Source organism: Tenrec ecaudatus, chromosome 12 (assembly GCF_050624435.1).
Source record: "Tenrec ecaudatus isolate mTenEca1 chromosome 12, mTenEca1.hap1, whole genome shotgun sequence".
Classification (NCBI taxonomy): domain Eukaryota; kingdom Metazoa; phylum Chordata; class Mammalia; order Afrosoricida; family Tenrecidae; genus Tenrec; species Tenrec ecaudatus.
Window position 1 is genome coordinate 50,477,409 of NC_134541.1, and position 27,565 is coordinate 50,504,973.

The 27,565-nt window shown below is 40.2% G+C and overlaps 2 protein-coding genes across 2 annotated transcripts in view; one reads left to right on the forward strand and one right to left on the reverse strand.

Moving 5' to 3' along the window:
- DZANK1 (double zinc ribbon and ankyrin repeat domains 1) overlaps positions 1–2,286 on the reverse strand; it is a 99,701-nt gene extending 97,415 nt beyond the window's left edge. Inside the window, exon 1 of the mRNA XM_075527978.1 lies at positions 2,173–2,286. Within this exon, the coding sequence (XP_075384093.1) occupies positions 2,173–2,281 (109 nt within the window). The 5' untranslated portion in view covers positions 2,282–2,286. The remainder of the gene's footprint in view (positions 1–2,172) is intronic.
- A 2,818-nt stretch (positions 2,287–5,104) lies between these two features.
- Positions 5,105–26,339, forward strand: POLR3F (RNA polymerase III subunit F). The gene is made up of 9 exons (XM_075564032.1): positions 5,105–5,568; positions 6,781–6,898; positions 11,263–11,330; positions 11,827–11,894; positions 17,733–17,845; positions 21,207–21,350; positions 21,559–21,666; positions 22,416–22,607; positions 24,083–26,339. Exons 1-9 carry the CDS (start codon positions 5,507–5,509, stop codon positions 24,158–24,160), a joined length of 951 nt encoding a protein of 316 aa, XP_075420147.1. The 5' UTR covers positions 5,105–5,506; the 3' UTR covers positions 24,161–26,339.
- The last annotated feature ends 1,226 nt before the right edge of the window (positions 26,340–27,565 follow it).

Here is a 27,565-nt window from a genome sequence, read left to right on the forward strand (position 1 = left end):
CATGTATTCACTTCATGTCTCTATCACATTTGGGTAATTCTCACAGCACTGTGGACATTTTCATAATGTGACAGCTGACTTCGCAGACTACCAAAGCCAAACCCACTGCCAGAGAGTCCATTCCAAGTCAGAGTGACCATATGTAAGAATTCTGAGACTGCTCAGCTTCTCGGGAACAGAAGCCTCATCTTTTTCCTGTGGAGTGCCTGGTGGGTTTGAACCTTTGATGTTGCATTTAGCAGCCTAAGACCTAACCCACAATATTATCAAACTCGGAGTATTTCCGACTCGAAGCAACTCTGTAGGATAGAATTGTCCCTGTGGGTTTCTGAGACCATCTATACTGGAATAGAAAGCCTCGTCTTTCTCCATAGAGTGGGTTTTGAATTTAAACTGGTGACCTTGCAGTAAACAGCTCAATGTACAAACCACTATGCAAAGGCTTTTTTTCCCCCCTAAGGCTCTTTTTAATTAACTAGAGTATAAATATAATTATTTGTCCTATTATTTTTAGCTTGCACCTCATCCTTGCTCTGCAGTTGTTTTTGTTTTGAATCATTTCATTGGGGCCTCTTACAGCTCTTATCACAATCCATACATCCATCCATTGTGTCAAGCACATTTGTATGTATGTTGCCAGCATCACTTTCAAATCATTTTCTTTCTACTTGAGCCCTTGGTATCTGCTCATTTCCCCTCACCCACCCTCCATCTCTCATGAACCCTTGATAATTTATAAATTTTAATTTTTTTAATGTCTTACCCCAACCACTGTCTCTTCACCCACTTTTCTGTTGTCTGTTCCCTGGCAGGGGGTTATATGTAAATCATTGTGATGTTGCCCATTTCTCCCCCCACCTTCTCCTTTCCCTCCTGGTATCACTACTCTCATTGGTCCTGAGGGGTTTATCTGTCCTGGATTCCCTTTGCTGTGAGCTCTTATCTGTACCAGTGTACATGGTCTGGTCTAGCGGGATTGTACATAATTCTTATACCTAAAATATCTTAAAGGTATGCTTGTACCACAAAGCTTTAATATAGGTTTTATTAAGGTTGTTTTATAGCTACAGGTTGTACAAAAATCAGACATTTGTAATGTAGTGTCTACCTGTAAATATTACTCAGAATGACTACTTTATTTCTATAACAATATTTAAAATTTATTTTCATATGACTAAATGAAAGACCTGTGCTTCTCTCATATAATTCAGCTCACAAAGGCTCTAAATGATAAATGTTTTTATCCGTTTCGCACAATGAGAAAACCCATAGTAATCCTATAGGACAGGGTAAAACTGCTCTTGTGGGTTTCTAAAACTAACTCATAATGGGAATAGAAGGTTCTACCCTGTCCTATAGGATTACTGTGGGCCAGAATTGGTTGATGACAGTGAGCTTGAGTTTTGAACTTTAAGAAAGTCTGGGAATGTGTGTAACTTTGAACCTTAGCTAGTGTGTCTAGGCATAGCTGCAATGTGTAGATGAACGTACAAAAGGCGGCAGTGGTGGTGGGTGTTGTTAGGTGCCACTGAGTTGCTCCCATCTCAAAGAGACCCTATGTACAACAGAAACACCAGGGCCCTGCACACTTGTTCTTATGTCCAAGCCCATTGTTGCAATCACTGTGTCAATCCATCTTGTCAAGGGCCTTCCTCTTTTTCATTTTCCCTCTACTTTATTATGTATGAAGTCCTTTTCTAGGGACTGGTCTTTCCTAATAACATGTCCAAAGGACACAAGATGAACTCTCACCATCCTTTCTTCAAAGGACATCCTGGATGTACTTCTTACAAGACAGATTTGTTTGGCTTTTGGTAGTCCATGGTACTTTGAATATTCTTCACCAGCACCACAATTCAAATGCATCAATTCATCTTCCATCTTCCTTATTCAATTTCCAGCTTCACATGCTTATGAGGTTACTAAAAATACCATGGCATGGGTCAGGTGTACCTTAGTTCTAAAAGTAACATCCTTGCTTTTCAACACTTTAAAGAGCTCTACCAAGAGATAGGGTAAAGCTAAATAGATATTATTCTATAATTGTTGTTTGAAATTTTGAAAGATTTGCAAATTTCCCAAGGTCTTGACCATAGAAAGTATACAAAAAAGTAAATGAACCAGAAGAGTTTAAAGAATAGGACAATATTATTGCAAACATTTGACTCTTACCTGATCTCATTTCCAAAAGTGTATTGTTGTCAATTTCATATTTGGTTTTTCCAGATTGAGGCACTCGTAGTGGGATGATCTGAGGAACACACACTGAACCAGCAGTCATTTTTTGCCTCCTTACATTAAAAAAAGAAAAGTGGATGGAAGTAAATTCTAATGTGGATCTCTATTTGAACACAAAATCGGAATTAAGCACTTCATTTAAAGAAACCAGTTTGAAAAAGTAAATACTGTTAATATAGCACCTACAAATATTAAACCAGTGACCACCAAGTTGCTTCCAAATCATGATGACCCCACCTGTGTCAGAGTACAACTCTGCTCTATGAGGTTTTCAATGGCTGCCTTTTCAGAAGTAGATCACCAGGTCTATGTTCTGGGGTACCTACAGATACTTTACCAACCGTTGGTTACCAACGGAGAGCTTTCACCACGTCTCTCCTACAAATACTAATTTTAAACTTAACTCTTATGTTTCAGCTTTATTTTTGTTGTTGAGGTCTTGTGTAGAGGTTTGATTATCTGATTATACACTTCACTTCTGGGGATAAAAAATATGAACGACTGGGATGAAGGGATGGGCAATTATCACTAATAAGCTGACCTGAGTTCCTACTTGATCATCATTACCTGTTCCATCTTCTTCTGCTACATGCTGAGTTAATTTTTGTTCCTCCTCTGCCATGATCACTTGCCCAAAAGGCAACAGAGGAACAGAAATTAACTATGCATGCAGTAAGTGTTAATTTAGAACCCACTCCTCTGGAAAGCTAGGTCTTCGGCAATTATTACCGCAGTGATTCTTGCATTTGAAAACTATTAAAAACAAGCAAAATTTTTGAAAGGTTGCCCTCAGCTGAAAGTGATTTGACATGGAGCTAAATACTGAAAAATATGAAAGCCTTCCATTCCATCTACTATAGTTATACATCACTAACTAGCAATATGGAAGACTTACTGATCTTTTCCCTCAAGTTGAAGTCATAATTTTTAAACATAAAATACTTCAGAATATAAAATCTCTAAACTACAAGAACCATCTACAATCATGCAATGCCTATTTGAAAGTTGGTTTTATTCAACTATAACGTATGTCTTAATCCAATATGGCCTACTTATAATAAAAAGATCTAACAACATATTGCATTGGATAAATCAGCTGCACAAGACCTCTTTAAAGTATTGGAAAGTAAGGATGCTACTTCTAGGACTAAGGTGCACCTGACCCAAGCCATCTATTTTCAATCGTCTCATGTGAATGTGAAAGTCGGACACTGAATAAGAAAAACCAAAGAGCTGATGTGTTTGAATTATGGTGCTTACCATGAACTGTCAAAAGAACAAACAAATCTGTCTTGTAAGAAGTACAGTCAAAATACTCCTGAGAAGCAAGGATGGAGAGACATCATCTCACTTTGGACGTGTTGTCAGAGAACAGTCCCCGGAGGAAGTTTTGCTTGGTAGAGGGGCAGCAAAAAAGAGTAAAGCCCTAAACACGATGGATTTGACACCGTGGTTTCAACAATGGGATCAAACATAAGAACGATTGTGATTTGACACAGTGGTTTCAACAATGGGATCAAACATAAGAACAATTGTGAGGATGGCACAGGCCCGGCAGTTTCACAGCATCCCTAGGAGTTAGAACCAATTCGAATGCATTGAATAATAACTTATAGTCATATTGAGACAGACTAGCCACTGTAACGTCATCTCTCTGACGGCTGAATGACCTGCCTCCTTCCCCCTCCCATCTCAGAAAGTCCCACTAATGATTAATTTTAAAATGAACATTGTATTAATGTTGTTCCTCTTGATGTTGTAACCAGGATATTACTATTTATATTAGCCAGGTTGTTATAATCAATGCTGTACCCTGTAACGCTAACTCTAAAAAATAACATTAATTTTGCTTTTTTCCACGCTTGCTTAAGTCCTAGACAAATGAAAAATGAGTATTTGCCTTTAAAGAAGGAATGGAATGTCCACTTGGTACTGCAATCAAAGAATCACTTTTAGATTCCAGCAGTCTGGTTATAACCGAAGAGACTTCTAAATTATCAAGAAATTATAGTGGATGCCATTTATTTGAACCCGCAACGATATAATCTTATTATCACCTTCTGGTTAGGCATTCAGTCTAATTCTACTTTCATTTTAGTTCTAAATATTGCAAATGCCGTCTGTGTTATGGGAGTTTTGTCATAAACCCTATTAGCAAAAGTGGAGTAACTAAACGTATGGGGTGAATTTCCCTGCCTTCTTAGCTAGCTACCCCGGGTGGGAAGTCAAGAATGTAAACTGCAGATACCAGCAGCGGAGCAGTTGCTCTTGCAGAAAGGTGTGGGACACAGGGGGCTAGCCCACCCTCGCAGTTCCATTCAAGCAGCAAAAACAGAAACAGCTGAGAAATGAACGGCTGAGGAAGTCGTTCGCGCAGCAATAGCAGCTGCCCGCGGTACGTTGGGGCCAGAGGCCCGCCAGCCAGGGAAGGCGAGGCCGCCTCACGGAGTCAGACGCCCTCCACCCAATTCCTGCCTCCGTCCTCCCGGCCCCGACCGACCCAGTACAGTCCCCGCCTGCGGCCGTCCGCTGGAAGTGAAGGCGCCCTCACCCTCTGCGCGGGAGGAGACGGCCTCCTCCTCGCACCCTCCAGAACCCGCGCCCTCCTCACCAGGGACCCCCTTGCGTCGCCCCAGAAAGTCTGGTCTCCCACCTCTCACGCACTCCGCGGCGGCCGCCCGGTTACCACGGACGCTGGGCGCCGTGCCCCGCCCACCGAGAGCGGGCAGGTGATTGGTGGAAACCGGCTTCCTAGGAACAGGCTCCGCCCCTCTGTGGGTGGAGTCTTTGGGACCCCCTCGAGCTTCCCGTGACTTTCCCTTAGGCGTCCGAGTATATGCCGGCACAAGGCTTGCAAGAAGCCAATCTCAGTGTCATCGAATGGGTTAAGGCATGTCAGCCCTTTTGGATCTTTGCCCTCGTGGGTTTCGGAGACTTTAACTCTTCACTGGCGTGGAAGCCTCATAATTTTCCCGAAGAGCAGCTAGCGGCTTCAAACTGCTGACTTCGCGGTTAGCAACCGGTTAGGAACTGCAACAAGATGCTGAAGGAACAGGCTGGTTCATCCGACCAGCACGAACATTCTAGAGAACGAGTGTTAGACGGAGAGGCGCGTGGGTAGGATGCGGAGCAGGCGTGGCACGGCCGCCTCAGTGCTGGCTCCAACACTAGGGGAAAGGCCCCTTGTTTCCGGCGGGCGCTTTCCCTCTGGATTATTCGGCTCTGTCTACTCAGCGATTACGAGCACGAATCTAGGGGTGCCCCTCTCATGGCTGAGGTTAAGGTGAAAGTGCAGCCGCCGGAAGCGGATCCGATCGAATTAGAAAACAGGTAAGCAAATTACGTTTGATTCCAGGGTCAGTGCAGGAGTGGGGCTGCATGGTTCGTGAGGCCGCTTGTCACCCCGGTTGGCAGAACTCTCCCATTCAAAACGAGTGTGACAGTTTGCAGATATGGTTAGCTGACTGCCTTGATGCTGATTTCGCAGTTGTGATAAAACATGACCTTGCGACGTGGGGGAGAGCTGTGCGACTCTAAAGCTCATTCCGGATCTGCCCTGCCACCAAAGAACCCCTTAAATAAACGTTGTGGGTGCACTTTGTGATGACTTGGGTGCAATAGCGAACTACAGACTTATGCCCCCTAACTCAAACTCATTCAGACTCATAACGACCCTAGAGGACTGGGTAGGCTTGCCCGCGTGGGTTTCCGAGACCGTAACGCTTTACAGGTGTAGAAAACCTTGCCGTTCTCCCAAGGAACAGCGCAACGTGTACCCCTACACCACCAGGGCTCTTCTTCTTAGGGCACCTAAAACAACTCCCCATTTTATTTTTCCTGGCAGCGTAGTGCTGTTTTTAGATATTCACGTCGTTTTTTAAAGCCCATCTACTTTCTCAATCTGGATGGTCTATAGATTGACTATCCTATAACTAGGCTATGACTTGATTTTGTTTTTTTAATAGGGGTTAATCCAAAAGTAAGCTTTATTTAGGATACACTGCCAACACAGATTTTAACTGTCCACTAGAAGTGCCTGAGTGACCTCTGCCTATAGACTGTCTGGTGCAATAGAATTTACGTTTGTCGTAGGCATTCCATCTGAGGAAATTGAAGCCTTGACTCTTTTTTCAGTAATTTTATTTTAGTTATAATTTAAAGTTGAAATAAGTGGAGGAAAGAATAGTCCCCTAAAAAAGTAATTAATGTGCATGTGTATTTAGAAACCACCTACTGATTCATGGGGAAAAAAACAGACTTTCTAATCCCATACAGAGTTAACAATCTTGGAAATCAACTGGAGTAGTTAATTCTACTCTGTTCTGCAAGGTTACTATGAGTCAAAATTGACTCAAGAGCAGGGCATTTGCTTTGTATTTAGAAAATAGAGTTCTCAATTTCTGTGTGGTTTGATTTAGAATTATAGAAACAGAATATATGCCAAAATTGGGGGTAGGTGGCAATTTTAATAGTTTGTATTTTCTCCTACTGCTTCTTGGAATGAGTGACCATAGGTACTATCATTAATACTTTTCTTCCTAGGATTATAGAATTATGTCACCAATTCCCTCATGGGATCACAGACCAAGTAATTCAGAATGAAATGCCTCATATAGAAGCCCAGCAGCGGGCAGTGGCCATCAATAGACTACTGTCCATGGTAAGATGACTTCACTTTATCACAGAATTACTTACATGTCGCGATTGTCATTACTTCCTATTACGTAGCAATAAAATCAGCAAACATGTTAGCTTGTAACTGATAAAATACAAACTAGAAAACAGCACCAAAGCCAAACCAAACCCACCGTCACTGAGTTCATTCTAACTCGTAGTGATGCTGTAGAACACGGTATAACTGCTCCCTAGAATTTCTAAAGCAGTAAATCTTTATGGGGGCACACAGCTTCATCTTCCTCGCTCAGAGTAACTAGTGGATTCAAACCGCTGATGCTACTTGATGCTACTTGTGGTTTACAGCCCAGTGTATAACTTGCACCACCAGGAAATATCGCCAGAAACACAAACTCACTGCCATCGAGTCACTTCTGACTCATAGCAGCCCTATAGGACAGAGCAGAAGTGCCCACGTGGGTTTCTAAGGGAGCAGAAAGCCTCGTCTCTCTCCTGAAGAGCAGCTGGTGGTTTTGAACTGCTAGACTTTCTGCTAGCAGCTCAACTCATAACCCACTCTGCCACCAGGGCTACCTAAATTGAGGGAAGAAGAAATAATTATAGTTCATTTTACAAGAGGAATTAAAAAAACAATATTTGCTATAACGTGTATGTGTAAACTAAATTGTCCCTGAAGTATATAAGGACATATCAGAGTGATCTTAGCTCCCCTTCTGTTTCTTACACACTCCTGTTGTTGGGTCGTTTCCTCTGGCGTTCACACAGCCAGTGTATTAGGGTACCACCTTTAAAAATCTTGCCCTAGGCTTTTCAGAGGGGATGTCAAATGTCAGTGGTCTTGAGCCTTTAGCAAGAACTGTAGACTCAGAGTCCCAGGAAGTAGCAGGGCATGTTTCAGTGAAGCTCTTTTTCCCCAACTCTTACCTCTTTTTCTACATTCCTTTAGAGCAGTGGTTCTTAACCTTCCTCATGCCATTACCCTTTAATACAGTTCCTCATATGGTGGTGACCCCCAACCATAAAATTATTTTTGTTGCTACTTCATAACTGTAATTTTGCTACTGTTATGAATCGGGTGACCCTAGGTTGAGAACCGCTACTTTAGATCCTGACACCGTGATGATGTTCTCCCCCAATGGTTTAAAGTCAGTCCACCCACTGGTACCCAGTGCTTTAATTCTTCCGTCCTTCCTTTTCCCCGTCATCAAAGCTCCCGTTTTCTGAGAACATACCAGTTGAATTTCTAAGCGCTCCAGATATGCCAACAGTGACTCGTCTGTTAAATCACTCCCTTCGCCTTCTAGTTTGAAGGTTGACAAATTTTTTCTGTGAAGTACTGGGTATTACGTATTTAGAATTTAAAGGACACATGTGGTTTCTGCCACAGCTACCAAACTCTGATTTTAGTAAGAAAGTAGCCATGGATACGCAAACTAATATGGTGGTATTCCAATAAAACTTTGTAAGTTCTAGCCCAAGGGAAAAGAAGTGTTGCAATTTCTAATCAATTCGTGATGCATGTGTTCAGCTCAAGGACAGGAAATTAAAAATCCTGGAATTTTTGTTGTGGTTGTGGCAGTGGGAAATGTTGCTTTTTTGTCTTCTGATCGCCCTTTAGTCCTTTCCTTTCTGTCTGAAAGTGACGTTTAGCTCTTCCATCTCTTTCTCCATCTCTGTGGCTCCCACCGTTGCCAGTATATTGGCTATGAGATCTAGGCAGTAAACCTTAAGAAACTGGATGATTACTAATACAACACCAAGTAAATTTTTGCTGACTTTAGCTCTTTTCTAGCTCTCAAAATTTCCTCCTATTCTCTGTTTCTATTACTCCTTCGTGGGTTCAGACTCTTGGCTCTTATATGTTCTGCTACCATGGCATTCTGACTGGATTCCCTTGCTCCACATACCGCAGAGCAGCCAGCTTCATCTGTCTCAAGTGCAGGTCTGACCAAGTCACCCTCCCCTCTAAAATCCTTCAGCACTGGAGAGTCAAGTCCAAACTCCTCGGTTAACCACACAAGTTCCTATCTTCCTTGGCAGCCTCTTCTGCGTCAAATTATGTTTCACAGTGATCTACAAGTAGTTGTATGGATAGATATGCAGACTGATCACAAATATACAGACTGATTGGTTATGGGAAAGAGAGAGGTAATATACCCACAAATGTACATAGGTTCAACAGAGGATATTTATACATGGATATTTACCTTTGCTGCAAATATATCCATGAATGTGGTGGCATAGACAGGGGGGACTTATGAAAACTTCCTAGATATAATTAAACATCTTTGGAGAATGAGTCACCAGGCCTTGGAGCTCAGGACCATGGTCTTGGAGACACCAAAGTCAATTGGCATAACTTAGTCCCCAAGACAGTGCTCTACATCCTACTTTGATAAGTAGTGACAGGAGTCTTAAAAGCTCAGGAGGGACCATCTAAAGTCTCTCCCTGTATGAAGGCAAGAAGAGTGATTAAAAAAAAGATCCATGGGAACAGTTAGTGGAATGGACTAATAAATCATGCAAACATCAGTCTCCACCACCCTGAGACCAGAAGAAATAAATGATGCCCAGCTACTAGTACCAACTGGATAGAGTGGGAAGAAAATGTGAAACAAAACATCATAGAAAGGGACCACCCTTGTCAGTTGGATAGAAACTAGTGGAACCACTAATACTTAGATATCTTAAATACCCTTAGAAATTCATCAATTCTGGGATTTTCAGCCAAACAATAGATCTATAAGAGGAAGACCCCAGCAAGTAGCCATCTCAATGAGGCATCAACTAAGGCCACGTGGAAGAAGCACACCAGCTTGTGTGATCCAGAGATGATAACAAAATCCAAATATGATGAAGGGAAAAGTAAAGGCTTAAATTGTGACACCAGTTCATAGAGAGCTATGGAGGACAGTGGGAGCCAAAACCCATCGGCAGAGTATCTAGCCTCGGCAGAGGACTGAAGAGCTTTACTATCAGACAGACTGTCGGAAACTTGAGTATGGTGGATCCAGCTTGATGTATGTAACATGCTTAGTCAGTTGACTTCCCTCTTGACCCAATCTGAATTTGCTCTAGGCTCAAGTATTTCTCACTTGTTCCATGACAGTTTTAAATTACTGATAGTGGTCTTTTCTTTCTTCGTCATTATTTGTATTTTTATCTCCATATTATCATCATTATTTTCTGCCTGCCTTTTTTATTATTGTGGTTTCTATTGGACTCCTCAGTTTGTGACGCACAGGAGTGGAAGCTTGCAGACAATGCAGTGGTTTACTGGGGACGGGAGGAGTGGGTAAGAAGGAGGAGAGATCTGGGGAACAAAGAACTGACTGTTGATGTGTACATAATGATTTTTAAAAGTAATTTAACCATGGAAGTGTATGATTTGTGAATACTATGTCAAGAAAACTACTCAAATGTTGATGGCAACCTATGTACAAGTTTGCTTAATACAGTTGAATGATGGATTGTTAAAAGATTTGTAAGAGCCCCCCAATAAAATGACTAACCAAAAATAAATAAAATTTTAAAAGAAAACTACATAAAAAGAAACCAAGGGTGAAGAAGGAAGTTTTTGCTTGGGGACATTAAGTCTATTTTGATGGTAGTGGGACAATTTGGAAAAGGATATCAATGGTTGCCCAACACAAAGAGTGGAATCAATGCCACTGAATTCTGCATGTAGGAGTTGTGGAACTATAGAATGCTTTCCTGTGTATGTTGAATTACATAAATTACAATGAATACAAAGAAGTAGAAATTTTTCTAGAATTGAATGTGGTGATAATTGTACTTCTTTTTTTTTAATTGTACAACTTCTTGATACAGTTGAATTATTGACTTGTGTGGCTTCCCAGAACTATCATGACCTAATTGTGCAGCCATTCGTGTCCTATTAGACTGAGACAAGGAAGTTAGAAACATGTTAAAAGATGCTTTATTTTACTTTAGTTGTATGAAAACAATTACTACTGGCCCTTTATTCATTAGTTGACTGTTACCTGATTTTCATATAACACAGAAATTACACGTGCCATAAGAGGTCATTATTCACTTTGTAAGTTTTATGTAATGCTCTAGAAAAGGAGCGTGGGTTTGGTTTTTGATTGGTGGTGCTGTGGATTAGGCATGGGATTGCTAACCACAAGGTGACTGTTCAACCTTATCAGATCCTCTATAAGACAAGGTGAGATTGTCTGCTCCTGTAAAAACTTACAATCTCAGAAACTCTATCAGCTAGTTAAGTATCCTATAGATGAATCTTGTGAATGGACAAATAATTGTAGGAGTAAAATGTTTATTTCTAGGATAAAAATAATAAGGAATGCATTAGCATTTGACCCTTCAAAATCATTAACTGCTATTTTCTCTAAAAAACAACCTTAGGGTCAGTTGGATCTCTTAAGGAGCAATACAGGTCTTCTGTATAGAATAAAGGAGTCTCAGAATGCCGGGTAAGCCATGGTATTTTGTCTTTGGTAAATTTTAAGTATAACAAAAGTAACATAAGCATTGGTCAAGTAGCCAGTACAGAATTGCATAATGTGAGCCTGCCCTATTTATCACCAATGGTCCTCTTCGTGACTTCCACTTCCCAGAGGTAAGGAACCCGCTTCACAATTGGCATGTATCCTTTCTTCTAGTTTTCCGAATAGGTGATTCCATATTTATATCCGATATATAATCACTTTTTGTTGTTGTTGTTGTTAACAATAATGGGATCTTACTATCCCCCCTTATGGTTTTATACCTTGTTTATTTTTTTCACTTACTATATCTTGGACATCCTTTCATATTGGTACATATAGAACTGTTTCTTTCTAAGGTAAACAATTGTTTTGGTAAATAAGATAGCTAGATGACATTGTCAGCTAATTAAATTTGAGTAGTGATGTATATTAATAGATTATCTTTTTTGCCATTTTTAAAATCTACTTTATTTCTTTGCAGTAAAATGAAAGGATCAGATAATCAGGAAAAACTAGTATATCAAATCATAGAGGATGCAGGAAATAAAGGTAAGAGTATAAAGGAAGAAATGAAAAAACAAAACAAAAAAACACTGTCTTTGGTGTCAGGCAAGGATTGAAATCTGACTTTACATGGTATATGAGGGGGTACTCAAAAATCCTGGATTATTTTTCAAAGCTATGCATTTACATTTTTCTTTCTTTCTTTTCTTTTTTTTTTTTTTAACAAAACAACCTATCACCTTCAAAATACTCGCCATTACACTTAATACATTTGTCAAATCTGCACTTCCATTCTTGGAAATAGTTTTCAAACTCCTGTTTGTAGGAGTGACAGCAAGTCCCTCTTTTTTTTCTTCACCTCTTCTATGTGGTCAAATCATTGTCTTTTCATGTCCCTCTTCATTCATGGAAACAAAAAGAAGTCTCATGGAGTAAGGTCAGGTGACTAAGGTGTGTGGGGAAAAATAAGCATGCTCTTTTTTTGCCAAAAACTGGTGCACTGAGATGGCTGCGTGAGCAGGTGCATTGTCATGGTGGCAAAACTGGTCCTCCGTCTGCCACAAATCAAGCCTTTTTTGTTGCACACTGCTACATAATCTTTCCAGAGCCTCTAAATAGAAAGCTTGATTAACAGTCTGACCTGCTGGAATGAACTCCAAATGCACTATGAGTCAACATTTTCATCTGTTCTGGAAGTTGTTGGACGTCCAGATGAGGTTTGTCATTATTCGACATTTCATCTACTTTGAAATGAGAAAGCCATTCATACACTTGAGTTTTTCCCATAGCCCTGTCTTTGTAAGCTGTGATCAACATCACAACAGTTTCTGTGGCATTCCCTCCCCCACTCCCACCTGCCAAGCAGAAAACAAAATTTCACAGCTGCACACTGTTCTCTTAAATCGGCCATCACAAAATCGAAGTTTGAGCGAAACTGCTTTTACAAAAAATTCAGTGTGACGAGAGAACCTTCTCAGGTGACACCACTGGGTGCACTGGTTCAGAATGAGTTACTCAATGCTTACTACGAAAGCCTAGCAGAGCTCTTTTCCAGTTTGTGAGTGTGTGTGTGTGTGTGTGTGTGTGTGTGTGTGTGTGTGTAGCCCTTCATACTACAAAATCCTAGCAGAGCTCTTTTCCAGTTTGTGTGTGTATGTACCCCCTCATACTACAAAAGCCAGCAGAGCTCTTTTCCTGTGTGTGTGTGTGTGTGTGTGTGCCCCTCCTATATCCATGTGTACAGTGTGCCGCCATTTTGTCAGAAGGAGAGGGAAAGAATACAACATTGTGTGTACTAGAATGACCCCTAAAGTAATGCCATTGTTTCCTCTTCAGAATTCTGGCTTGGGCTGAGCATAGGGTTGCTATGGGTCGGAACTGACTCCGCACCTGGCATCAACAGTGTATGAAGATTTTAATCACTTCACCAGCATTTATTGTTTGTTTTTTAATTATTATTTTGTTTTTTTTTTAACTTAATAATGCTAGTGTGAGGTGGTGTCTCCCTCCTTGTGTTTAGATATGCACTTCTTTAATGACTGGTGATCCCAAAGATTTCTTCACATTTTGTTGACCACCCGAATGTCTGCTTTGGTGACATTTATGTTCATTCCTTTGCCCATTTTTAATTGGATTATTATCTTTTTCCTGTTGAGATGTTGAGATTTTCTATAAATTCTAGAGATTAGATCCCTGTTCTATATGTGATTGTCAAAATTCTTTGCCTGTGGATTCTATTTTGCTCGTTTGGTGAACTCTTGATACACATCTAAACCAAAAACCAAACGTACTGCCATAGCAACACTATACTTGCCCCTGTGAGTTTGCAAGACTGTAACTGTTAATCAGGAGTAGAAAGCCCTGTGTGTTTCCTCCATTGTGACTGGTGGTTTCCACTGCTGATCTTGCAGACAACAGCCCAACGAGCAACCATTCATTATACATCAGGGCTCCTTTGATACACATAAGTATCTAATTTTTAGGAATACCCAGTCATCTAATTTGTTTTCTGCTGTTTCTATGTTTTAGTTATGTTTGATAATATATTTATGCCATATATTCAGACCTATAAGTTTGTCCCTATTTTTTCCTTGAAAATCTTTGTAGTTTGGGATTTTACATTTAGGTTTTTGAATCATGTTTAGTTCATTTGAGATATGAGTCCTGTTTTTCCAGCATCTTTTTAAAGAAAGTATCTGTTTCCCCATCTAAGGAGCCTTGGCCCTGTATCAAAGATGAGCTTTCTCTAGGTAGATGAATTTACTTACGGGTTCTGGGAGTCCCATTCTGCTCAAGGCTATCCAGAGATTGTTATGGTCCACACAGTCTAACGCTTTTGCACAGTCAATAAAACACAAGTAAACCTCTTTGATACTCTCTGTTTCAGCCAGCGTCCCCTCAGACATCAGCAATGTTACCCCTTGTTCCATGTCCTCTTTTGACTCTGGCCTGAGTTTCTGGCAGCTCCCTGTTGATGAACTGCTGCATTGTTAGGTGATATTGAGCAAAAATTTACTTGTATGTGATATAAATGATACTGTTTCATAATTTATTCATTTTGTTAGGTTACCTTTCTTTGGAGTATGTACAAATTTGGGCTCTTCCAGTCAGTTAGCCAGGTCACTGTCTTCCAAATCTCTCTTTTTTTTCCCCAAATCTCTTGATGTAGAGAAACGAATGCCTCCAAAGCATCAACAGTGTATTGAAACATGTCCATTAGTACTCTGTCAATTCCTGGAACTTGCTTTGGGTGATGCTTTCAGCGCAGCCTTGCACTTCTGCCTTCAGTGCCGTGCTCATATGCTTCCTCTTGAAATGGTGAATGTCGACTAGTTCTTTGTGGTACAGTGACTGTTCTGTCTGTCATGTCTTACTCCTAAGAAACTGTGAACTAATTAATCACTCTATAGATTTACCTTTCCTGAGTTTCACTTAAAATCATACCTAAAAAAAACAACACCAAAATGCAACACAGAAAACTTCCATTCAAAAGAAAGCGGGAAGTAACAAAAACTAGAACTGGAAAATGGGTCAAAAGGGAAAACAAATGATGAGATGGAGGCTTTCTACTCCTATAAAGAGTTAACACTTGGAAACTCACAGGAGCAATGTACCCAGCCTTACAGGGTTGCTGTCAGAATCAAATTGATAGTGGTGACTTGGGGCTTTTTTTTGGGGGGGGTTGGTTTTGAAAGATCTACTTTCACTCACTTTCTAATGCAATCTGAGGGCAGGCTGTTACATCCCTGGTCAATAGTGAGAGGGGATTCTTCTGAGGACTAATCTACATGGGGACTCTCCAAATGGATTTTGGGTATTCAGTTGTCCATCCATAGCCTTCTGCAAACCAAGTGCTCTGAATTAAGCTCTTATAAAATTTTCTGCTTTGATTGTGCATCTTATTTTTTAATCATTTTATTAGGGGCTCATACAATTCTTATTACAGTCCATACATACATCAGTTGTGTAAAGCACATTTGTACATTCATTGCCCTCATCATTCTCAAAACATTTGTATCAGCTCCTCATTTTTCCCCTCCCTCCCCGCTTCCCCCTCCCTCATGAACCCTTGATAATTTATTATTTTGTCATATCTTGCCCTGTCCGACATCCCTTCACCTACTTTTCTGTTGTCCATCCCCCAGGGAGGAGGTCACATGCAGATCCTTGTAATTGGTCCCCCCTTTCCAACTCACCCTCCCTCTATCCTCCCAGTATCGCCACTCACACCACTGGTCCTGAAGGGATCATCCGCCCTGGATTCCCTGTGTTTCCAGTTCCCATCTATACCAGTGTCCATCCTCTGGTCTAGCCACACCTGCAAGGGAGAATTGGGATCATGATAGTGTGGGGGGGGGTGGGTGGGGGGGTGGGGGCTAGGAAGCATTTAGGAACTAGAGGAAAGTTACAGTTTTCATTGTTGCTATATCTCACCCTGGCTGGCTCATCTCCTCCCCAAGACCCTTCTGTAAGGGGGTGTCCAGTGGCCTACAAATGGGCTTTGGATCTCCACTCTGCACTCCCCTCCTCATTCACTATGGTAAGAGTTTTGTTCTGATGATGCCTGATACCTGATTCCTTTGGCACCTCGTGATCACACTGGCTGGTGTGCTTCTTCCATGTGAGTGTTGTTGCTTCTGAGCTAGATGGCCGCTTGTTTATCTTCAAGCCTTTATGACCCCAGATGCTATATCTTTTGATAGCCGGGCATCAGTTTTCTTCACCGCATTTGCTTATGCACCCATTTTGTCTTCATCAATCATGTCGGGAAGGTGAGCATCACAGAATGCTGGATATTTTGAACAAAGTGTTCTTGTGTTGAGGGAGTTCTTACATTGTGGCCCAATGTCCATCTGGCACCTTAATTCTTAATATACAGATATTTTTACATAAATCTACTTTACTATTGTTATATATAATATATATTTACATATGTCCATGCCTGTATTTAGACCTCTATAAATGTCCTTTGCCTCCTAGTTCTTTCCTCTATTTCCTTTTACTTTCCTCTTGTCCCACTATCATGTTCTGCCTTCATTTGGGTTTAGTTTCACTGTTAAATTGCCCTTGATTAAGCCCCACTAGGCATCCTACACCCTTCTCTCCACGGATTTTAGTTCACTTGTTGCTCCCTTGTTCAACATTGACCCCCTCCTTCCTTTCTCCTACCTCCCCTTCTCCCATGTCTTCCTCCCCCCCCCCCCCAGAACCATTGGTTCCATTGTTTTGTCTCTGAATTGTTTATCCTGCCTATCTTATCTAGGTAGACATGCAGAGACATTAATAAGCGCAAAAACCAGGAAAAACCAAACAAAACAATAAAGGAAGATAACAAAAACAAAATAACAACAACAAAAAGAAAGCCAAGGACAAAAAAGCTAAAGCCTATAAATAGTTCCAGGTCTGTTTTGGGACCTTTAGGAGTGTTTTCCTGGCAAGTCTGATGGGGACCACACTCTGGCTGCTAAGTCTTTTTTTTTTTTTTAAATTTCCCAGGGATTATATCACTTTGCTTCCTTTGCTGCTCTGTTGCATGCCCTTAGTGTTTTGCCCAGTGTGATGGGGTCATATCGGGCACAATTCCCACACTGTCCAGTGTTGTCCCCCGTAGTGCTATGGTTCAGTAAGGACGTCATGCCTCATGGTGGGACCAGCCCTATGGTCCTCTCTGTGCATTGTCTTCTCTGAGCAGGAATGTTTTCCTGAAGTCTTGGTAAGCCAGGACGTATTCCCCTCAGTCTCCATCCCCCTTGGTTTCTCCTGTGTGCTCTGATCAGACGTGCCCCTTTCCCGAAGCTGAAGCTCAGTGCTGTCCTCTGAAATGCTTTCTCCTGGGGATGGGAGAGGGTATTGTATGATTTTTATACATGAAATCTAGAATAGATAAATCTAGAGAGTCAGTTATTGGATTAGTAATTACCTGGGGACATGGCCAGAGTGGTGGGGGACAATAAGGAGCTAACAACCATGAGTATGAGAAAGAAGAATGTAATCTGAAATTGATTGTTGTGATGACTGCACCTCTTCTTAATATGATTGAGCTATTAAGTTGTATGATATGTGAGTTATATGCCAATTAAAATAAGTATCTATTTTAAAATAGCACTGAAAACTTTTTTCTATTTTCAAAGTATCTTTTTCATACGTGTTTTTAGAAAATAAGCTAGGATTTCAAGAAATTTTACGTTAGAAAATATGTACTTACTGTTTTGCATATTTGTTGCTTTTTGTGAAGTTTTACCTCTAAATCACTTAATCTTTCCTAGAATGTAAGTACATAAAACTTTTACTTTAAGAATTTATCCATAGCTTTAATTTGCTACTTTGTGATAAGATCTTTGAGAATATAAAAAATATCCTATGGTGTACTTTCCTTTCTTATAGGAATATGGAGCAGAGATATCCGATACAAAAGTAACTTGCCACTAACAGAAATCAACAAAATTCTGAAGAATTTAGAAAGCAAAAAGCTTATTAAAGCTGTTAAGTCTGTAGCTGTGAGTAGTTTTCTCTTTCTTCCCCAAATACATACTTATGATTGTTGCTCAGCTGTATCAGGGAGTTTTATGTTGTTATGATTGAAAATAACTGGTTGAAATAGATATTTTACATTTTCATTTATATTGGATTGGATTTGAGATGCTATGTAAGATTTGTCATTGTCTACTGATAAATTAAGTGCTCCACGCAAAAAATAAAATCTATATATCCATTATAAAACTAAAAAACTATTCAATGAATGACTTAGAATCAGGCACATTTTTCTGTAGTTTGTGCAATATAAGATAATTCCATCTCACATTTTAAAGTTATTCAATAAATAGTTATTGAGCATTTGTTATGTGCTAGGCATTATTCTAGGTCCCTGGACTAAAAATGGTCAACAAACCTGCGAACAATCCCGGCCCTGCTGGGATATCTGTTCCAGTGCAATGGTACTTCTTCGCCCCTCCCACCGCATCCCTGCATGCTCTCCAGGTGCTCCCTGACCTGGAGATGGCTTCCTTCTTGATGTCAACTGCTGACCTATCTGCACTACACTTGTCTGCTGGGTTACAGATTTCAGCATCTAGAAATCCAATCTTTTATCAATGATCTCATTTATCAGATATATTCATTTATCCCCCTTTACTAATTTAAAACACTATTCCCTGTCTACATTTTTAATGGAAAATTTCAAACATACACAAAAGTAGAGAAAATAATATTAAGAACCCCCATAAACCCATCACTTATCTTGATTTTCCAATTATCCTTCTACTTAATTTTGCCAGTTTTCCTTTTTTTGGGGATGAGAATATAATTTTTTAAAACATTTTATTAGGGACTCATACAACTCTTATCACAATCCATACATACATCAATTGTGTAAAGCACATCTGTACATTCTTTGCCCTCATCATTTTCAAAGCATTTGCTCTCCACTTAAGCCCTTTGCATCAGGTCCTCTTTTTTGCCCCTCCCTCCCCGCTCCCCCCTCCCTCATGAGCCCTTGATAATTTATAAATTGTTATTTTGTCATATCTTGCCCTGTCCGACATCTCCCTTCACCTCTTTTCTGTTGTCCGTCCCCCAGGGAGGAGGTCACATGTAGATCCTTGTAATCTGTTCCCTCTTTCCAACCCACTCACCCTCTACTCTCCCAGTATCGCCCCTCACACCCCTGGACCTGAAGGTATCATCCACCCTGGATTCCCTGTGTTTCTGGTTCCTCTCTGCACCAGTGTACATCCTCTGCTCTATCCAGACTTGCATGGTAGAATTCGGATCATGATAGTTTGGAGGGGAGGAAGCATTTAGGAACTGGAGAAAAGCTGTATTCTTCATCGGTGCTACATCACACCCTGACTGACTCATCTCCTCCCCTAGACCCCTCCGCAAGGGGATCTCCAATGGCTGACAAATGGGCTTTAGGTCTCCATTCTGCACTTCCCCCTTCATTCACTCTGGTAAGATTTTTTTGTTGTTGGTCTGATGATGCCTTATACCTGATCCCTTCGACACCTCATGATCGCACAGGCTGGTGTGCTTCTTCCATGTGGGCTTTATTGTTTCTGAGCTAGATGGCCGCTTGTTTCCCTTCAAGCCTTTAAGACCCCAGACACTATCTCTTTTGATAGCCGGGCACCATCAGCTTTCTTCACCACATTTGCTTTTCCACCCACTTTGTCTTCAGAGCTTGTGTCGGGAGGGTGAGCATAATAGAATGCCAATTTAATAGAAGAAAGTATTCATGCATTGAGGGAGTACTTGAGTGGAGGCCCAATGTCCTTCCGCCACTTTAATACTAAACCTATAAATATAGGCACATAGATCTTTCCCCATCCTCATAAATGTATTTGCATATGTACATGTCTTTGTCTAGACCTCTATAAATTCCATTTGCCTCCTAGCTCTTTCCTCCATTTCCCTTGACTTTCCTCCTGTCCCACTATTATGCTCCGTCCCCACCTGGGTTTCAACTATACTTCTTTGTTACCTTACCCTTGATTATTCCCTACCAGGCCTGCCACACCCACCTCACCACCAATTTGGATCACTTGTTGTTCCCTGTCCCTGGGTTTGTTAACACCACTTCCTTACCTCCCCACCTCCCACTATCCCATGTCCCTCCGGAACTGTCAGTCCCATTATTTTTCCTCCAGATAGTTCATCCAGCCTATTTTATTTAGACACACCTGAAGAGATAATAACATGCACAAAAACAAGACAGAGCAAAACCAAGCAACAGTACACAACAAAACAACAACAAACCACTGACAAAGAACAAAACAAAACACAACAAGAAAGTAAAACTTGTAGTTAATTCAAGGATTGTTTGTTGGCCTTTAAGAGTGTTTTTCAGTCCAGTCTGTTGGGGCACCACGCCCTGGCCCAAAGTCCACTTTCAGCATTCCCTGGGGACCTTGCCACTCCATTCCCTTGCTGTTCCGCTGCACTCCCCCAGTGCTTTGCCTCGGTGTGGTGGGATCAGGTCAGGCGCAATTCCCACACTGTGTCTCAGGTGCTATCCCCTGCAGGGCCATGGGTGCCAGTTTTCCATATATGTCTTTTTTAATATGAGATTTGTTGAGATATAATTTATATATCATAAATTTATCTTCTTAAAGTGTACAATTCAGTGGTTTGGGGTTTAAGAGTTAAAATCATCTCAATTAGATTGTAGTACAAAATGAAAAACTTCTTTAAGCAAACAGGTTTAACCTGGAATTTGATGATGAGTTTTTAAATATTAAAAATACAATCTGAAAGAAAAAATATGAAGTTGGACTTATTAAGATTTACAACTTCTGCTCTACAAAAGATATTGTTAAGAGAATAAAAAGACAAGTTACATATTCGAAGATATTTGCAAATCACCTAATCTGGTAATGATGTCTTTCTAAAATATTCAAGAACTTTTGGAACCCATTGAATCATATCAAACAAATTCCAATTGAGGGATGGTGTAGAAAGTACTTGACCAGTAATTCTCAAAATTGAAAAGGTCATTACATGAAAAAGTCTGAGAAAGGTCACCGCCAAGAGGAGCCCATAGAGAGTGGAACTGCATTAATATATGTAATGTGCTATCCTGGAAGGGATCCTAGAACAGAACAACAATATTAGGGGGGGAAACCTGAGAGAATTTGAATACAGCATGGAAGTAGTTAATAGTGTATTAATATATAAATCTTACAATAATTATTGTGGCACATTTAATATATGATACAAAGAATAATAGCAATTGGGTGTGGGACATAGAGGAATGCTATGCTATCTTTACAATACTTCTATTTATTTGAAACTTTTTAAAAAATGTAATGGTTTTGAAAACTGTTGTCTTCTGGCATGTAAACATTGCATATTCTCCATTAGGCTTCAAAGAAGAAGGTGTATATGCTCTATAACCTTCAGCCAGATCGGTCTGTGACAGGTGGAGCCTGGTACAGCGACCAGGATTTTGAATCTGAATTTGTAGAAGTACTTAACCAACAGTGTTTTAAGTTCCTACAAACCAAGGTGAGAGAGAAAACCTTGCTGCACTTTTTAAAAATTTCTTCATAAATAGTATTTCATGTTAGATATCATATTTTATAAAAAGTAAAAATACTGAAATTGGTGATTTCAATAAAGAAACGATGTTCTGCCGGTGGTTGGCCTCTGCATAAATTGTAATCAGTAAACACCAATACTCTGGTTGACACTTCTTGTGCTTCTACCCTTCTAGGCAGAAACTGCACGAGAAAGCAAACAGAACCCCATGATACAAAGAAATAGTTCATTTGCGTCCTCACATGAAGTGTGGAAATACATCTGTGAATTGGGGATAAGTAAGGTCAGTAGTTAGCTCATAAAATGATTTTCTTTTTCTTATTTTTAATATACTCTTTATCATGGGAATATAATTTACAGTATGTCCCCAGACAATCTTTCTAAGCAATACCTGTGAACATTCTACAGACCCATGTTTTGAAAATACATTTGTCAACAGCTTAGAGAGTCTCAACTGTTGCTGAGTTTGAGACTTAAAAACAGCAGAATGGAAGTTTGGCCGTACATTTAGCTATGAGTCTTATCTGTCATGTCTTGACTTCCTCAGGAAGATTTCAGCATAGGTGTAAAATATTTGTTGCATCCTTTGTCATTCATTGATAGTTTATTACTTAGATGAAATTGATGTCATTAGCAAACTATTTTGAGGACCCTTCTACATAAGGATCCTGTGCTGGATGCTTTTCTTGAGCAGCAAAGGGGTTGGAGTGGCCACTTGGAGAAGTGGTTTGCATTTCCTGGGCCCTAGAGCTCGTACGCTGCCACCTGTCTGCCAGTTTTTAGGTGTCTCAACCACAACAGCGACAGAGCCAGAGCTGAGTCTGTCAAATAGCATCAAGTTAGAGTTCTGTCCTTTAGCATCTCAGTCGCCTGTGCTAACTTCACCATTGTTCAACCTCATTGTGCTTTGGTTAGATTATTCTTTTCTAGCATAATGCTTCCCCATTTCACCCTTTATTGTTTATTTCTAGCACCATCCATTGCATGACTCCTTGTCCCTTTTGCGTCTGTTCTAATGTGTTGCTTTTTCAGGTAGAGTTGTCCATGGAGGACATTGAAACCATCTTGAACACACTCATTTATGATGGGAAAGTGGAGATGACTATCATCGCTGCAAAAGAAGGCACAGTGGGGAGTATAGACGGACATATGAAACTATATAGGGCTGTGAGCCCAATCATGCCACCTACAGGTTTGGTCCGGGCCCCCTGTGGACTCTGCCCGGTAAGTTAAAGTGTTTCACAGCTCCAACTGCAAATAACACACAATGCAGCAAGCACGCCCAGTTGTTTTTCACACTCTTTGGGTTAACCAAAATCTGTTCAAACTTCTCTGTGACCATAGCGAACTGAGCTTTACTGACCAAATCATTGCCTTAAGAGTCTCTGAATCGCCATCCAATTAAGGAAATTTCATCTTTTGTTCTTGCCTCTGATATGGACAGTTTTTTTTATGAGAATGAATTATTTCAACCAAGTGGGGAGAGATGAGATTTTTTAAATACCTGCTGTGGGCCAAGAATAGTCTAGACGTTTTTTATAGGAATTTTCATTTAATTTTTCACTATTTCTCTACGAAGCAGTGGTGGTAACATCCTAAAGAGTGAAGGAACCAAGGGTGAGGGATGCCTGTCCATGTGCTGTGGGCACTGAAGACACCAAGTGAGCAATAGGCTGCCCCAGCCTTCATGACATTTGAATCCTCGAACTGCTAGTCTGCCCATTTTCACTTTAAAAAGGGGCGGGGGGGGGGAGGAGCTACATATTGGGAATTCTGTTTCGCACTCATAGAAGAATTGCTAAGTATGAAGTATTACCTGCTGATAGCCTTTCACCTATTGAACAGCTGAACATGGCTATCTTTTTTTTTTAATTTTATTTGGGGTTCATACAATTTTTATCACAATCCATACATACATATATACATTGTGTCAAGCACATTTGTACATTTGTTGCCATCATCATTCTCAAAACATTTGCTTTCTGCTTGAGCCCTTGGTATCAGCTCCTCATTTTTCCCCCTCCCTCTCCATCCTCCCCTCCCTCATGAACCCTTGATAATTTATAAATTATTATTCTGTCATGCATAGACTGTCTGACATCTCCATCCACTTTACTGTTGTCCATCCCCCAGGGAGGGGGTTATTTGTAGATCCTTTTAATTGGTTCCCCCTTTCTACCCAACCTTCGCTCCACCCTCCTGGTATCACCACTCTCACCACTGGTCCTGTAGGGATCATCTGTCCTGGATTCTATGTGTTTCCAGTTCCTATCTGTATCAGTGTACATCCTCTGGTCTAGCCAGACTTGTAAGGTAGAATTGGGATCATGATAGTGGGGGAGGAGGAAGCATTTAAGAACTCGAGGAAAGTTGTGTATTTCAATGTTGCTGCACTGCACCCTGACTAGCTCGTCTCCTCCCTGCGACCCTTCTGTAAGACCATGTCCAGTTGGACCATGGCTGTCTTAATGTCATAGTAAAAGGCCTCTCATTAACCTTATGATCACCAAGCAGTCCTATTACTCTCTTAAATATAACCCTAGTCCCATTTAGTTTGAAATTTTGTTTTTAATTTTTTTTAAGTAAACAGTTGGGTGTTAAGATATCTTGTTAACAGCAGAAATAAGACTAACCTATAGTGTAGCCATTTTAAAGCTTCAGTTTGATCGTAATGTGTTTGGTTTTTGTTTTTTTTTAAGGTTTTTGAAGACTGCCATGAAGGTGGTGAGATTTCACCATCCAACTGTATTTATATGACAGAGTGGCTTGAATTTTAAAAGAGTCATTAATTTTATTGACATTTTACAAATGAGATTTGTGAACAATTTTATTCATGATGGAGCATCAAAGTCCCTTGGAAACAAACTTCCCAATAATGGATGCAGATTTGCTAGTATGAAAAAGTATCATTTTACTTAAGAAGACAAAATTCCTAAAGATCGAATTTCTACTGGTTGAATAACCACAAAAGAATGTGAAGCAGATACAGTTAACAGTGAAAAACATCCTCTCTTCAGCCAATAAAACTTTGAAGCTCTGGAGAACCATACCTTTTGAAGCTTTCAAGTTGGGTGAACATACCTATTTATAAAGAACAACCTTGGTGATGTCTTCAGTTGTAAATGCTGATTTCTACACACTATTAGTTCCTTTCTGTGTCAGATAAGTTCTTCAGAGGATTATGCCACACACTTCAGACCCAAATGATAACTTTTGCAATGGATATGTTTTCAGTGCATAAATATTATCATTTCTCATTCTTTTTTTCATTTCTTTTTTTTTCTGCTTTACTTATCCTTTATTGATGCTGATGTAGTGGTGACAGTCAAGTGAACACACGGTCACTCAGAACATTATTTAGTCTTCATCTTTGCAGCCAATGCAGCTTCCTCACGCCACTTAGCTTTCTTTGCCAAGTTCCAGCTTGTTAAGGATTCATGTCGCTGTACAGCCCTTTTGGCGGACGCAATCACTGCGAAGCAGGCGATGATGGTGAGCCCGATCATTACATAGCAAGCTTTCACCCGAGCCCTGTTTCTCACAGCATCCATCATTGCGGGCCTGCAAGACTGGCCTTTCAAATCCAGCAGGTGCTCTGAGGGAGAAAGCGGTGGCTCTCTGCTCTGCTAAAACATGCTGCTCCAGCAACTCTGTACCGGGTAGACGGGAGTCAGCCCATTTCTTAGTCTTAAAAGATTGTTTCACTGTTGTTTTTTTATTATTAAATACTTTTATTGGGGGCTCTGCAGCTCTTATCACAATCCATACATCCATCCATTGTGCCAAGCACATTTGTGCATATGTTGCCATCATTTCAAAGCATTTTCTTTCTACTTGAATCCTTGATTGCTCATTTTTCCCTCCCTCCCTCATGAACCTTGATTATTTTTATATATCATATTTTGCCCGCTGTCTCCCTTCACCCACTTTTGTTTGTCCCCCTGAGAGGAAGTTATATGTTGATCTTTGTGATTGATTCCCTCTTTCTCTCCACACCTTCCCCTCCCCCTCCTAATACCTCTGTTCTCATTATTGGTCCTGAGGGGTTTTTCTGTCCTGGATTCCCTGTGTTGCAGGCTCTTAGCTGTAGCAGTGTGCATGTTCTGGTCTAGTCAGATTGGTAAGGCAGAAGTGAGGTCATGATCTTGGGGGGAGGAAGCACTAAAGAACTAGAGGAAAGTTGTGTGCTTCATTGGTGCTCTACTGCACCCTGACTGGCTCATCTCTTCCTTGTGATCCTTCTGTGAGGGGATGTCTAATTTTCTACAGATGGGCTTTGGATCTCCACTTCACGTCTTCCCACCCTTCACTTTTTTGTGTGTGCCATAAAGTCTCCTAAGTTTCATTCTGTGGCTTACTTCAATTGATTTGCTGAATTTTCTCCCTACATTCTTATTTAATGTCTAATCATTTAAATAAAATTAAAACAGAATGATCCACTACCACTCGCACTTTATTTTGGGGGGGGGGGGGGGGAATTCTTCTTCATTTTCTTTTTCCCTTTCCTGTTTTTTAAAAATCATACTGTAAGATATCTAAACTATAAGCAAATTAAAAATCATACTTTTTTCTTAAATCATACTTTTCCTCAGTTTTTGTTACCCTTCTTGCTCGAACTCTAGACATATAGAAGATGCTATATTATTTCATGTCCTGTTACACAGAAGTTGGCTTTAGTGCTTTTAATTTTTTACTTTGTGGCTTCTCAAAGATTTCTAAAAGCATTAGACCTATAGGAAGGTACTGTAGAGGCCTGAGCCCTAATACCAGTTTGGAGATACCTAAAGGACAACTTTAGAAATGCTTTGTTGAATAAGTATGATGAGTAAAATAAAATTTAGCTCAGTAACTATTTTTTAAACGATCACTTTGCCTTGTTCTCTCTGAAACGCAGATAGTATTGTGTCATTCACATGTGGGAGATTATGGGAGTGGAAACCACAGAGGGCTTTTCTTCTCATCAGAGATGAGTTGTTATGATGGAGAATACTTAGCAAGCTCAACCTGGAGAAGAATTAGCAATGGGGATAAAGAATGAGTTATGTTTTAAGTAAAAACTTAGCATTATCTTGAAAGCCAGAAATCTTAAAGCTTATACAATGGTTAAAACATCAAAATCCTATTTGCCTCACCAGAATAAAGAAAAACCAAACTCTTCCTCCATAGCATGGTTTTCATTATCAATAATAATTGATAGAGAAAATAATTTTAAAATTCTACCTCTGATAACGAGTCATCTTAACAGGAGTAAATTGTGAACAAATTGTGGGGACTCTAGACTCCGCGATACCAAAAAAGTCATAAAATCCCAATCATAACATTTGGTTTCCATTTATCAGGTGTGGCAAAGATATAACCAATGTATGGTCATGTATAAATCGATATCCCTGAAGTGTGATGCGGCCCTTTCTATGTTTAATATGATTCTCTAGTATTAAATAATTTATGTGGAATTCTACCATGAAACTGATGTGGTTTTTGTTTTGAGAGGCGTGAAATGTGTGAAACCCTAATTTGATGATAATCAACTAAGCAGCTAGTAAAATAATTCAAACTAGGTAATTTTTACTTTGAAGTGTTAGTCATTGCTAGACAAGAATAAAATATGTACACTTACATGCCTAAGGCCAGTGCCATCCAATAGAACTTTCCCCAAAGATTGGAATATTTTTTATCTGCTAACACATATCCACTAGCCACACATGGCTCTTGAGCACTTGAATGTGGCTATGTCAAGACATTTAGCTGCCACATTAGATCGCATGTAGACAGTTATACAGATAACAGGCATGGCAAAAATATTGCTGCTACGGTTCCCGTTTACGTATTCATGGACTTAGTAATTGCAACAAAGCGTGCTCAAACATCGATGCAATCAGGAGATGACTGTAGGCAGATTCTGCCCTCATAGAATTGTCTTAATCTAATTAAGGTACCATCCAAAGAAAGGACCAACCACAACAATGTTTTCTGAGGCAACTGTGAAGCCAGTTAAATCCAAGACAGAAGGTTATGGCATTTGTTTAGTGAAATTCCAAAGCAGTAATCTTGATAGATTTTCTTAAAGGATAGAAGGCAATCACTGGGGATTGGAGAAATTTTAGGAAAACAAAACAGGCCAAGGATGTTCCGAGAAAGTTTCTATCACAATGCACCTGCTCTTTGAGGATAACAAAACTAGG